The 13,993-nt window shown below is 39.3% G+C and overlaps 7 protein-coding genes across 7 annotated transcripts; 2 read left to right on the plus strand and 5 right to left on the minus strand.

Annotated features, from left to right (window-relative positions):
• Nucleotides 1-1,023: 1,023 nt before the first annotated feature.
• VTP21DRAFT_578 (uncharacterized protein) lies at nucleotides 1,024-3,795 on the plus strand (the record flags this gene model as incomplete). Its single annotated transcript, XM_069396338.1, has 1 exon — nucleotides 1,024-3,795. One exon carries the CDS (start codon nucleotides 1,024-1,026, stop codon nucleotides 3,793-3,795), a length of 2,772 nt encoding a protein of 923 aa, XP_069256957.1.
• Nucleotides 3,796-4,119: 324 nt separating this feature from the next.
• Nucleotides 4,120-4,755, minus strand: VTP21DRAFT_579 (uncharacterized protein; the record flags this gene model as incomplete). The annotated part of the gene is made up of 1 exon (XM_069396349.1): nucleotides 4,120-4,755. The coding sequence occupies one exon, from the start codon at nucleotides 4,753-4,755 to the stop codon at nucleotides 4,120-4,122; it is 636 nt and encodes a 211-aa protein (XP_069256958.1).
• Nucleotides 4,756-6,010: 1,255 nt separating this feature from the next.
• On the minus strand, nucleotides 6,011-7,156 carry VTP21DRAFT_580 (uncharacterized protein; the record flags this gene model as incomplete). The annotated part of the gene is made up of 1 exon (XM_069396361.1): nucleotides 6,011-7,156. One exon carries the CDS (start codon nucleotides 7,154-7,156, stop codon nucleotides 6,011-6,013), a length of 1,146 nt encoding a protein of 381 aa, XP_069256959.1.
• Nucleotides 7,157-8,490: 1,334 nt separating this feature from the next.
• VTP21DRAFT_581 (uncharacterized protein) lies at nucleotides 8,491-9,305 on the minus strand (the record flags this gene model as incomplete). Its single annotated transcript, XM_069396372.1, has 2 exons — nucleotides 8,491-9,139; nucleotides 9,211-9,305. The coding sequence occupies 2 exons, from the start codon at nucleotides 9,303-9,305 to the stop codon at nucleotides 8,491-8,493; spliced, it is 744 nt and encodes a 247-aa protein (XP_069256960.1).
• A 715-nt stretch (nucleotides 9,306-10,020) lies between these two features.
• On the minus strand, nucleotides 10,021-10,973 carry VTP21DRAFT_582 (uncharacterized protein; the record flags this gene model as incomplete). The annotated part of the gene is made up of 5 exons (XM_069396383.1): nucleotides 10,021-10,101; nucleotides 10,165-10,464; nucleotides 10,551-10,641; nucleotides 10,718-10,880; nucleotides 10,946-10,973. 5 exons carry the CDS (start codon nucleotides 10,971-10,973, stop codon nucleotides 10,021-10,023), a joined length of 663 nt encoding a protein of 220 aa, XP_069256961.1.
• Nucleotides 10,974-11,160: 187 nt separating this feature from the next.
• On the plus strand, nucleotides 11,161-12,114 carry VTP21DRAFT_583 (uncharacterized protein; the record flags this gene model as incomplete). Its single annotated transcript, XM_069396393.1, has 1 exon — nucleotides 11,161-12,114. One exon carries the CDS (start codon nucleotides 11,161-11,163, stop codon nucleotides 12,112-12,114), a length of 954 nt encoding a protein of 317 aa, XP_069256962.1.
• Nucleotides 12,115-12,440: 326 nt separating this feature from the next.
• Nucleotides 12,441-13,850, minus strand: VTP21DRAFT_584 (uncharacterized protein; the record flags this gene model as incomplete). Its single annotated transcript, XM_069396404.1, has 6 exons — nucleotides 12,441-12,801; nucleotides 12,868-12,959; nucleotides 13,037-13,161; nucleotides 13,222-13,353; nucleotides 13,423-13,484; nucleotides 13,561-13,850. 6 exons carry the CDS (start codon nucleotides 13,848-13,850, stop codon nucleotides 12,441-12,443), a joined length of 1,062 nt encoding a protein of 353 aa, XP_069256963.1.
• Nucleotides 13,851-13,993: the final 143 nt, after the last annotated feature.

Below are 13,993 nucleotides of genomic sequence, written 5' to 3' on the forward strand. Positions count from 1 at the left end.
TCTCGTTTTTCTTATGACCATTTGTTGTAGGGTATAGTGCAATACAATTTATTGCAGCAGCCAAGATAGATAAAGATATCTGTAATAGCTTAAAGAAATTCTTCTTTATATATACGAACCTACGTATTACTTATAGTATCGAATATATCACCATTGTAAACTTTAATATGAACACCCAATACGTTCCAGAAATTGGCGCGCGAAGGATCGGGTTTTGTAATCTTCATGAACCTCATATAAATCACCTGGTTTATATCGAAAAAAATGTATAATTTATAAATTCAGTTAACCCATTCAATGTTTTTAGCAAGCCTAACTTTTCATATTACACTTAGATAATTGATAGCAGAAACTAATGTTATCAATTTTCAAAAGTACAAATAGATTTGGTATATTCAATCAAGAATGTTACAAAAATTACAAGCCGTGTTGTGTATACACTTGAAAAAAATAGCATAATTCTTTTATCCTCCTCTAGCCATTTTCCTTAACATTATTTAAAACTATTTCAACTAATGTTATACATATTTGAAAACAAAGGAAAAAGCGCCAAACCAGTTAGATAACCCCAACATATATTCATTAAAATAGGTAACTATTTGCTTCAGAGGTACAAAGTGCTTAACCTATTAAATTTATTGTTAACGATATATATCTACTCATTGCTTTATAGATGACTGCTTTTATAATATATACAAGTAAATTGCAAGTGTTAAAATTGCAGGTCTACCGTATATAAGCCACAATAGATGTGCTCACTAATTTCTGGTCCAAATCTGCGATCAACACAAGAAATGAAATTAATTCCAAAAGCGGAATTACTCTCAAAACAAATCGACACAAAGAATTTCTTAAGCATTGTTAGGTATTAAAAGAACACTGTAGAGTTGTCTCAATGGGAAGTTCCTTTTACTTCATTAAACTAGTCTAATTTTTACTGTCTACTTTCTTGTTTCTTTCTCCACCTTTGGGACATAATATTAAAGCCCAAGCGAATGTTTTTTAGCAACTAATTGGCAGTAAATGCCAACAGCGAATGCAACTGGTCGAAAAAGGATGAAACACCATATACTATTATTTCTGACATTACTCGCGTTACCTGAATATGCCTTGCTCGCACCCACTGACACCTCCAATACTCTTACGCCACGCTTTCACCACACAACTACTCTCCTCGGTACGAAGAATTTGATAATTGGAGGCACTACAGATGTTTCGAATACGCTTGCCTCCACGATTATTTTCCATGATTTGCTTACTTCAACTGCACAAGACGTACCTGCACCATCGCTTCTTGTTAGTGGACATAGCGTCATTCCCATAATGCAGAATGCAAGCATATTTCCCAATCTCCTTATAATATTTGGCATCACGAGTTTCTCAACGAGTCCTCCAAAATTTCTGCAAAATGCTCTCCTTTACGATCCAACTCTAGGTGTCATCAACTCGTTCGAGTTTTCAGCCCCATTCCCACCACCCAGAAATGCGCAGACTGCAACTCTAGTAGGTCTGGATAAGATCGTTGTTTTAGGAGGGCTGACGGCTAATGCGCAACACGAGAATGCAATGGAAGTCCTTGGCGACGCATGGATATTCGACCTAAAAACTATTACATGGAGTCGTATTCCAACTCTTGGATTTGAACCTGTTTTTGGCCACACGACTGTGTCAGTTGCGGATACTTTCCTTGTATCGTGCTTTGGGATGAATGCCAAGCAAGACGAACAAAATTCTTGTACACTACTCCACCTCCCTACTCTTAAGTTTATTGAGCCTATATATACAAATGGGCTGAGACCACCACCACGCTCTTCTGCTTCTTTATTATTATCACCAGATGGAAGAACCATAATTGCATTTGGAGGAGTAAATTTCAAAACGGGACCCTACGGAGATATGTGGTTATTGGATGTAAGTCGGCTCCCGGAAATGGCTTGGAAGCCAGTGGATATGACCGACAAAGGAGGGCCAATTCCAGGTCCGAGATCGGGGCATACGGCGACAGCAGTGGGACCGGACGGTAGTGTGATGATGGTGTGGGGGGGCGCTGTGAATGAAACTGCATTGGCCGACACGCAGGCTTATTATTACGACATGAAGACATTTACATGGGCCGATGAATCAATCATTCGGGCAATGTACAGACCGAGGCTAGTAAATACTATTCAACAAGAGCCACTTATTCCAACCCGAGTTAACACAATAGGAATTGGCAACAATGACCTCATCGATGCAACAAAATCATCAATAGCGCAGAGACTTGAGCCAACGACAATAGTAGCTATTGGGGTCTGCGTTGGAGTAGTTTTTGCAACCGGGAGCGGCCTATTAATTTGCTTCTTTTGCAGGAGAATGAAGCGGAATTCCAATACACAAAGTAACGAGTTTGGGACCGCATTTGAAGGAAATGGTGACGACGAAAAAAGAAAAATGCTGAAGGCTTCACCTCCCTCCACTCAAGAGAAAAAACATCATCGAGAGACGGAAGCTTATGATCCTATGGACGATTACTATTTACAGATTCCCTCGGCACCCACATTAACCATCAGTTGCCCGGAGGAAACCGAAAGCGTGTCACCATCGAGGAATGTGGAGTCTTTAGAGTGGAGGGGTGATTTTGTGCAGGATCCTCCTACGACTAGTTGGAATCTTTCAAGGAAAGGTCGAGAAGCCATGCTGATCACAGTTGGCGAAGGAGGCTATTGCGTGTGGGTAGGAACTGAAAATATAGCTGCCTCAGAACCAATGCCCACAATACAGCAGAAGATTACTCCCTCAATCCAAATTAGTCATGCAGTTTTCCAACGAGCTCAGTCAGCTACTCCAGGAACAAAGGAGCCGCTCCAGCCAAGTGAGCAAACCAGCCCAATTAAATCGAAAACTCCAGAGCAAACCTCCAATGCACCCAAAAAGAGGTTGGGAATACGTTCCGTGGTAGATGCATTTAGTCGTCCTACACCAGTCCCTGCAGGAGAATCTAGCGGAAAGGGGCGTAACTTATTGCCAAGACGGTCGATTGGTGAGCTTGCACATCGCAAATTTCTAAAACGTGCCATCACATTCCCCGTTGTACGTAACGATTCGCCCCACATCGCCCCCTCACTCCAAGCATGTCCACTTCGAAACTCGGTTTCATCGACTGGAAAACTTTCAGTGAGATCGTTGCAGTGGGTCGGGTTCGACACATCAATGGTGGACCTTGTGGACCACAGAAGGAGCCAAGCATTGGTGGTTACAAATCAGGTTCATGCAGAGGCAAAAAAATTTGAAAGCGAGATGGAAAGCATATCTAGAGATCCGGTTGCGTCGAAAGAGCCCAGAAATATTATATCCCAAATTGAGAGGAATACAACATACGAGGAAGATGAGCATGTGAGCACAACTGGAGCGGTAGGAGAGGATGAGGAAGGAAGTGATTATGTTCAACGCTGGTTACAAACTGATGCTAATGCAAGGCCTCCATTCAATGAGAGCATATCTTCAAGGGGTGTACCAATTCTCTCGAAATCCGCAACTCGACCCCCAGAGGACGAAGCATGGAAACAAGAAAATCGCCATAGCTTCTGGCAATGGCATTCTCCGCCTTCACCTTCATTAAGACACAGCGTTATTTCTGTTACAACTACAATCGGTGACAGTGCTCGTCCTGCTGATATACAGACTCCAACCTCAGAATATAATAGTGACGACTGCAATTGGGACATTGATGATATAGGATTTCCACTGCCTCCAACCTATATTGAATCTGAAAAATCAAAACGGACTTCTACCGATGCAATTGGCGTTGCGCTTTAAGTGGATTTTTTAAGGATCATATATTTTCACTCTTTATAAGACTTGTTTGCAATTTTTTTTTAATTTTTGCTTTTCTGCTTAAAATTTAACCAACATTGATATATTTCCTCTTCCTTTTCCATTTCTTTTCTCCTCCTTTTTATACATTTTTAAATAGAATGAAATTTGGATTGATGAAAATATTATTTCTCTACTCTAAAAAAGTTGGATACTATCAACATTATACAAGAAATATTCACCATCGTCTAAATTATCTGGGAAAAGTAGCATACGGAAGTAATTCAATTGAATCCAGTAGGCCGGATAATTCTCTCGATTCCCTGCTCAACTTCTTTTTTTAGGGATTTCATGGCCAAGTATTGGCACAGAAGTTTCAGTAACAGGGATAAGTGTATCAGAGGGCGTGGGCAGATTAGATTCATCAAGTACGTATGGAATTTCATCACTCGGAAAAGAATAATCCTCGTCATACGTGTATGGGCTATCTTCGTCAAGCGTGTAATTTTCGTCGTCGTCGATTATAATGGGAGGCTTCTCGGTAGTCGCAGTAGGTGTCTCCTCCACATAGGAGGGCGTATCAGATTTCGTGTACGAAGGATCTTCAGTGATATAATATGGAGGCTCTTCGCTAGTTGTATATGGAGGCTTCACTGTCGTCGGATATGGAATCTCCTTACTCGTGTAAATAGTCACCGACGTGGTGTACGGTTTTGAGACTACCATGGTTCTTGTGTCATAGATTGTCCGAACATTGTCTTTGCAATTGTGGGGGCGACGATGACAGTTGTTTTTATGATGCCCTCGATTTTTACAGCTATGCTTCCCATGGTGTTTCCCATGATGCTTTCCACGGTGATGCTTATTGTGTTTTCCGTGGTGTCTCCCTTTCTTATTGTGGGCAAGTGCGCCAACCACCAGGAAGAGCAGCGTACAAAGCGTAATAAGCGCGCTGATTTTCATTTCATGTGTTTGTAAAAATCAACAATTTTTAAAAAGGGATTTGGTTGTTTGATTCCTCTTATACTCAATTTCATTTGCATTTGCCACCAAACCCCTCCAAAAAAGTCGTGTAAATTAAAAATGATTATGAAATTTCCGATCTACGTAGGGGGGAGAGGGAGTAAAAAAATGGTAGGGGGGTTGAATATTTATGCATAAGGAGTGCTGAGCTTGGATATCTACCCGTAAGATAATTTTGTTAACTTTTACTAGATAAATGAGCCATGACTAACACGTTTAACGCTTTGACGGAATAACTTAGCGACAAAAAAAAATTACTAAAAATTGTGTGTAATTGAATCTACCAGTATTGCTAGGAGTTTTTGCTTCAAAATGTTAAGTAACAGGGGTTTTGGGCGATAAAATTCAATAATGACCTAGTGTAACTCACTAGTCAATCTCAGCAATATTTAGCAGGGAACTCTTACAATAAACAAGGCCAAGTATCCTAAAATGTCACTCAAGTTCACGTGTGATGGCTGGTTTTATGATGTTCTCTCGATTCAAACTTTCTAAATCCATCGTAAAACAGAAAATAGGATGGATTAAATAATACTATTTGGGTTAATGCATATAATTGAAGCCTATCAACACGACGGAAAATAATCTCAATTACTCGAAAATATCTCTATGATGTCACTCGGTTTTATTCAGCCATATCTCCAGTTGAACAGAGAATTTGAATAATCGATCAATTTAGACTCGAATTATACAGAGAAAACCAAGAGAACAGTGAGATAAACTTTTGCTTTATTCCTTTATATATAAAAACATTATCAATTCAATATCAACAAAAACATTAAATTAACTTGATCACTTTCAGAAAAAAAAAATCTAAAATAATCGCACTATTCCAAATATTTCTTATATTAGTATACAGTAGATTTTTTCCTTTGGGTCTGGGGGTCCACCTCTTCTTTCTATATTTCAATATAGTATCAGCTAATTAATTTAAATTATATAGGTTGAGTGGCTCTTCCCATTTTTCAAGTTAAACACAAAGGGCCATCAAGTTTTACAAATTCACTAGCTTTATTAAAATAATGTAGAGCAATCTTTAAACTAAAATTTCGCGACGTTTTTTTTTTTGCGTAATGTTTGGTGTTTTTACCGGTTATATATATATGTGACTATTACTATTAGTTTTACAATACGTAAAAATTAATCGATTCTTTATTAATTACTCAAATATTTCGTTTGCTTTTAAAAAAAAATATTACTCGACAGCAGAATAAGCAACATCTGGCTCCACAACCACTCCCTCAGATCCTGTTACTGTCACATAGCCAGGTGGAAAAGTGCTCTGAGGATAAGATGAAGGTTCCACGGAAGTATATTGAGAAGGTTGTGGTAGCGAAGGCGTAAGTAGGTAGGTTGTAGAGGGTTTAGGATATTTAGTCCGAGACTTTCGAGGAACATAAGAGATGAAGCGAATTTCACAACAACGTTCATAAACTGCACGACCGATTCTGAATTGTCTACAGAATTTCTTCGGTTTTGATCCTGGTCTAGATGGCAGAGAGGGGATTGGCGTTTCTGTAGGTTGAGCAATGGACGTTGCAGTCTGAGTTACAGGGATTTCGTGTACAGGGATTTCATGTGAAGCGGTTCGTGTAATAGTGGGTTGTGAATAAGGATCTGTTTCGCCTGTAGAAGAAGAGGACGGATAAGTGGACAGAGGGTCGGCAGGGATTTCGTGATTCAGTGTGGGCGAAGGCAAATCTGTCGTTCCCTCGGATGAGGACGAGCTAATGCTCGGTTGTGTTGTCGATAAAGTTCCTCGTTGAGGAATTTCATGTATGCGGGTCGTAGCTGTTGCTGAGGGCTGGTTAGGGTCTGGTGTTTCAATTGGTGAGGAGGGAGGATAAGAGGGGTGTGTATCTGTAGGAATCTCATTAGGAACTTCGTGTGTGCTCGTTGTTGTAGTCGTGGGCTGATATGGTTCTGGTGTTTTTATCGGAGTGGAAGATGGAGAATCAGATTGTGTTTCAGTAGGAATCTCATGAAGTGGGCTTTCGTGCGTGCTCATTGTTGTAGGCGTGGGTTGATATGGATCTGGTGTTTCTATAGAAGAAGAGGGGGGATATGCAGGCCCTGATTCCGTGGGGATTTCATGAGAAGGAGTAGCGCTAGGTGAGGTCTGATAAGGGTCCTCAGTTTCAACGGACGGGTAAGGAGAGTCAGGGTACGATATTGTAGGGGTTTCATAGGTAAACGATGGGAGTGTAGGTTGCACAGTGGTGGGCACATAGGGGACAGGTGGTGCTTGAGGGATTTCATGGGCTGCAGAGGCGAATCCGATGTTAGCAACGTTGGTTACCCAAAGGAGAAGACTGGTGCCGATGAGAGAAATAGTGCGCATTATTAAAGATCCACCAGGTTTAAAGCTAAATTACGGAGAAAAAAAGTTAAAAAGGATATTTGTAAAATTTATCTTGGCATACGCAACTATTTATACGGAAAAAGCTTGCCAATTTTTCAGTTGCTTGTTTGAAACATAAACCTCTATCCGCCAAATTTTATACTTAAACAGCTCTTTGCAAGTCCTATTATTATTCTTATCAACGTTAAGCTTGGCTGGATTTTTCTACTTTGGTTTGCGGCCTCCTGTTTCGGGGAAACATGTAATCCGTGGATCAAAAATGGCAGGTGCCGCTCTTTTGGCGCAGTAAATTCCGTTCCAACTATCGAATGTCCGACAGGTTCAAGTTCAAACACATTATGTCATTTGCAATATTTCATAATCTACGGTTTTCGTGGGAACAACAAAACCGCTCTATGAAACAGATTTAGCCAATTTTAACCTGGAATCGGTATAATAAAATCAATTGATTCACCCATATTATGGAACCTAAGTAGATAACCGGGGCATGATCGACGGATTTCTATAGTCTAGAGCTCATTTCGTCCAAGTTAAAAAAAAAAGAGGGGGGAGGGGGATAAATACCCACAGAAGAAACCACTTGGGTTGTAACTCAGGTTGTGGAAGTATCTTCATGTTGACTGCTGTGCGGTAATGAACATGTTTTACTTTGGAGTAGACCCTGGTTTTACATAATCACATCTTTATCTCCATATCATGCTTCAATATTGTAGTTAATTTCCAGTTAAACATGCGTAATTATAGCTAGCACTTAACGAAATATTGCGAATATATAATTGTATAATTTTCAGTCAACGGCAAAGTATACTATACCATGGCATTTTGTAATTACCTGATATGAATCCTAGCTAGTAAAATCGATGTAAATCCAATCCAAGAATACTTTCCCCAGACGGAGTTGTCCATTACGTTCTTTTTAGCACACCTATAAAACCGAGGTAAAACAACATCAATAGAACCATTTCTTATAATAGTTGTTGCTATTTTTAAAACAAAAGGGCGATTACTGCCTAGAAAATAAGGGAAGTTTATTGCCTGCATTTTTTTAAAAAATGCAATAAGGTTTAAGATAATGCACCAATATATATACATAAGAGACGAAAAACCCCTGACATTAGCCTGAGAATAAAATAAACCTCATATGAAGCAAGGCAAAAGTTAAGACAGCTATAAACAATGAAAGTGGGATTCTTTATAAAGGTGCGAAGAAGTAACAGCTTTCCATGCATAAATAGAGCATGATTTAAAGAAGATATCAGAAAGAATGAAAAAAGGGTAGCTTGTCATAAATCAATGAGGTTTGGGGAGAGCACTTAATTTGCCTTCCAAGCAATGAACACATAAATCTCCTCGCTGTTCCAAACTTTGTCCTGTTCTTCTGATTTCACATCCTTAAATACCCATCCTGCCTCCCTCATTGCGCGGAAAAACTCTGTCTCTCGCTCAAAATTGCGAGTTTCATATGCCATCAAAATCATCGTGCGACGGCTCGAAAGAGAGCCAATTGAGGTAACTAATGGGTCATACAGATCCTCGAACGCGATGCAGTCAGAGAGGAGAATAAGATCGGGGGATGGCATTCCAGTTGGAAAGGGTTTTTCCCAGTCCAATTCGCGGACAACAACCTTGCCCCGAGCATCAGGTCCAGCGAAACGATTTTTTAGTATATTCTTTTCAAGGAGAGGAAGACATGAGGCCTTGTCGGTCGCATAAACTTTGACCTTTGGGAAACATCGCGCAAAAACCATGGAAACAAGACCAGTTCCAGCACCTAGTTCAAGAGCGCATTTAAACTCTGGATCGCGAATATGTCGCAAGAGGCGACTTGTAGCAGTCTCTGAGCTTCTTATTGCTTCGTCAGTCTCTGATGGCTGCTCTTCCAAGTTGGAGGCAGTAAGTTTCTCTATTAACTTCGATAAAACAAGTGCAGAGTCCCATACAGTGCTCCCAATACCACAAGCCCTACATACAACAATAATGAGTGAATTTTTAAACTGATTAATTGTAGAGGAATATAATCTCAAGAGATTTACAAATTGCCGCTTGGATCTTCTTGAATGTCTAGCTGTTCAGCATTTCCGAGAAACTCATAAGTTCTAATGGTGGTTTCCCTCTTTTCGGATATCATATTATTCTTTCGATTTTCAAAGCGAAATGTACCTAAAAGAAATAGAGCAAAGAGCGTAATGAGATATAAATTGCTCTCTTCAAGAAGCTGTGGCGTAATTCTCCATGTCATTCGAATTCAGCCACAAGAAATTTCATTTAACACTTATCGAGAAAATGGCCAAGGATCATCGAGGTAGTGGGACTATAGAAAAGGATTAAGAAACTAATGAACATAGTGTTTGGACATTAATTCATAGATGCGGAGAATTGGAAACCAACCGATAAATCCTAACTCTTATCAACATCATGATTAATTAACTAGAGACTATACAGTAATTTCGGTCCTACTGAATGGTTAAGGGATTGATTTAAATCGCAAAAATTGCTTGCAGGATCCCATATAAATATTCTCGAACGAAAATGTAAAAATTTTTAAAAACCTTTAATTATCAGAAGACAAAGCTGATATAAAACTAATTTCTAACATGGGGAGATAAGAAGCCCGAATTCGCAAGACATGACCATCAATACTAATTTTGTTGATGAAAATGAATTAGTTTAGGGGGGGTCTTTAATATATATCTCGCAAAAAAGTTACAATAGTAGACTAATTATTATTTGGTAGCATAGCAATTAAACAATTTGAGTGCTATAGCAAATCACAACCAGAGTATTGGTGAATTATATCTATTTATTTAAACATATTTGTATTTATAATATGCAGAATAAAAGCGTTATACTTCGTGAAGCTCCCCCTTGTACCAGTAGCAGCTGAGTTTAACCTGGAATTCGGCCATTTGCACGTAAAAATGTTTCTATATGGGAACAAAGGTTTGTTTAGTGACCATTCTGCAAATATAACTTCTTAATATTATTACCAAAAGGTGCGCCTGATTCGGAGTCAAAACATCACCAACTTTGCAAATAGTGTATTCCGTAGGCAGTGTCACTACTCCATTTTTCAATATTGTGGGCATTCCGAGTGCACGTAACTGGGGTTCCATATTGTGAGGGAAAGGATCCTCACCGCGTAATACGGTGCCAGCTGGAATAGTGACTGTTGCTGTGGCGACGAACCCCGCACGTGCATAGTCCTTTTGCCGGAATGCCTCGAAGTATTGGATAACTTCCTCGGGTGGGGTATTAGTGAAAAGTAATCCTACTTCACCAATCATTTTCTGACAAAAACAAAAGATAGAAAAAGAAGCATAAGCTATCATTCTGTGAATATAAAGGAGGATTATCATTCAATTAAACACTCTACCTCTGCCAGAGTTCGCAAATTTTCCCTATACTCTTCCTCTGGTGTTGTACCAAGAGCCTTAGACATGACCTTGGTCCGCCCAAAAAAGAATCTGATTATGAGGAAAAAAATGGAGAATTAGAGTCTATTTGACAGAAAGAGAGTGTAGAGATCAAAGCTCCTCATACCTGCTTGTTTTCCACTCTGTTCGAACATCTTTCAAGTAAGTGTTGCGCATATTCTCAACGGAGAACATCCAGATATATGCAAAATTGTCTACGGCATCACGAATCTGTTGAAATAATGCCTCTTTACCCTCGCGACCTTTCTTCTCCGTCTTGGAGAGAGTAACTGAGATTTTAAAACAAAAATAAGATGTAATATGTGCTAATAGAGTTTCCACTAGATATACTAACCAACTTTTGATCTCTTTGATTTCGGCATTATATTTAAACTAAGGAAATGAAGTGAATGAAGGGATCGAAGGTCTAAACTCGAGCAAAAATATAAAAGCAGTCCCCTAAGTAAACAAAGTAGGGGAGAGAGATCTAAATGGTCGCATAAAGATCCAGTCACAAATTTGTTTCTTGTCTATTCAAACTTTAAATCCTCTATGAAAATAGTTTAGAAAATGCAACCCTGGTCTCGTTATTATTCTTTACTCTATAGCCAAACCACTTCTTTCATTCGCGTCCAAGGCCGTACTCACTTGCAATCTAAGCGATGGCTGACTGATTCCACTGCTTCTTCGTCCGATGCTCGAAAGGCTCAACTAACATCTCTAACAGTCATTCAGCTGCGGCAATTACTACGCGAGCGAGGCCAGAAAGTCACCGGTAGGAAGAGCGAGCTTATATGCAGAGTTATTGAAAGTGATGCAGATGCTCAAAATGCATTGCATCAGACCGTTTCAAGTGGTGTAAAAGAAAAAAAGGGAATTATGCCTCATTTGGAAGTAGTCGCAAAGAGTATAGAGATAGAAAATGCTCGTAAGCAGAAAGCAATGAGGAAAGAAGAGAAAGATACGGCTCAAGTGGATAAAGGTCAAATAGAGGTGGTATCAGGTACAACCTCTGCTCTCAGTGCGTCAGATTACCAGGAGAAGAGTTCACAAATATCTTCTGACGTGAATCAGGAAGGAGTGGATACACATGGAGTGCATGGTCAAACTTCTGAAGGGACTTATGTTCTGGCATCAAAGGAAGATGAAATTTATAGTGACGAATACGCAACAGGGCGGGAGCAGGAGCACTTTGAAAAATCCTCAGACCAGAATAGAACGAATACTAATACGAGATCTACTCACATAAACAATATCACATTGCAAATATCAGAGCGCGATGCGTGCAGAGATCCAACACCATTCACCGCACCACAAAATGATATCTCTTCATCTTCCGATGACATCAATCCTAATTTGGCTCCATCACGTTCCCATTCTACACCTCGCACTTCTCATACTTTAGTCCAAGAAGATTCAGAAGTGCAAAAACAGGACGAGAATATAAAGCAGAATGTCGATGATAACTCCGGGTCGATCTCCAATAAACTCGTGAACATGTTTTCATGGTGGTCGAAAAAATAGTAGATGAAGACTTATTGTTCTACAGAGTTTATATTTCTCTATTTATTTCTCACTTTATTTCATCAACAATTTTTTTTTTTACCCTTCCTCCTACTCTCATAACCCTCTCCAATAGCTCTTCCCATACCTTCTCTTTAACCATTTATTTATTCCCCCTTTGGTAATAGTAGATCTATGTATTTTTTATTTTTATCACCACGACTATTCCCCACTAAATTATTTATGTGTAGAGTGAAACAGATTAAATGAAATATAAATGAAAATCAATATAGAAATAAGAGCACTTTTGAATAAAGAGAATGTTTATTTACAAGATAAATATACATTTATTTTCTCTTTCTCTTCTTCCCCCTTTTGTACGTCTCGCTCTCCAATTCCCATCCTCCGTCCTCATACTCGTAACTTTCCTCCTCAGTATTCCGGGACTCCTCCCAATCTACTTGTAGACCTTGTGTTTCAAAATATCCTTCATTACCCTGGTCTCCACCGGTATTTTCATCTGGAATATTTTGCAAATCGCCATAATATGCTGTGATAGCTTTGAGTGCTCCACTCATGTAATTCTTCTCTACTTCACAAGTGTTTCCCGGCCCAGCAAGATCAGCAAGCTGCTGTATGCAAGCATTACGCGGGGCAAAATATGCAATATGAGGGGTAATTTTTTGGCTCAGCTCAAAGAGATGAATGCTAAAATAAAATAAAGTGGTTATTTCTTGCAATAAGCTGAATGAACAGAACTTTAGCAATAATTACCCATCCATGGGTATCATAGTCTTCAAATCGAAAACTTCGCAATCACGATAACCTGGCCCTCCCCAGGGTGGACTTAAAAACACCACGTCAGCCTGTCGAGATGGGGGTAGATAAGCAAATCCACTCTAGACAAACTAATAAATAATTGACGAAAACGAATCATCCCTACCTTAAGATTGGGCGCAAGTTTCATATAATCGCCTAATATAAACTCAATTCGATCTTCTACCCCATATATCCTTGCATTGTGTCGCGCACAACTGAGTCTTACCTCGTCGATATCAATTGCAATTACTGATATTATATACACTATATCACTCTGGATAAGTTGAATAAGTTCAATCCATGAGTTACCTCTTTCACAGGTAAACGCAAACTGAATCGCGTTTCCTCCTACTCCGCAAAAGGCATCTATAATCACGTCGCATCTACAGCGTTCAGCAATATGAGCTGCGATTTTCTCAGGCGTAACAGAGTACCAGCCCTCTGCAATCATGAATAGCATATATAAGAGTTATCTAAAATGGATTCAGACATAAGCTACAAAAGAGTAACCTCTATCCATGACTATCCCTTCATCGAAAAGCGAAAAGTAACGGTAGCGCTGGTACCAATATCTAAAAACAAAGATGCGGTGGTTGAAATTCTAGGGTTAGTTCATTTTGAATATTTCCTACTCAAATAAATTATCACTTTTTCAGATCGGGAGGGATGGTTTTTTTCGAAAAAGTAATCAATCTAGTCTCCTCTTCTTTAGTATTTTCATTATCTTCATAATTTTCACCAAAATCGGCCTCTGATTGCCTCTTCTTTCTTCGCGGAGCCTCGACATTTTCATATACAGGATGCAATTTTTCGACATAAGGGATCGGATTTGTGTTGACTAAAGTAGATTGATCATTTGATTCAATCGGGGGAAGTGGCTCATCTTGTTCAAAATCTTCAACTTTTTTGTTCTTTCGCCTGCGCTTGGATATTGACATGGCCTCTGAAGAACGATTTGGGAGTATTCACCAACTACTTCAGAGTAAAACACCGTGACTTTCTTTGTGACTTCATTTTCTAATCGGCCTTTAAAGAGAACTGTTAGTGTCTGGTTTTCCAAAAATATATATATACGTTCACA

The sequence above is a fragment of the Calcarisporiella thermophila genome (assembly GCF_041956535.1).
Source record: "Calcarisporiella thermophila strain CBS 279.70 unplaced genomic scaffold VTP21scaffold_1, whole genome shotgun sequence".
Lineage (NCBI taxonomy): Eukaryota > Fungi > Calcarisporiellomycota > Calcarisporiellomycetes > Calcarisporiellales > Calcarisporiellaceae > Calcarisporiella > Calcarisporiella thermophila.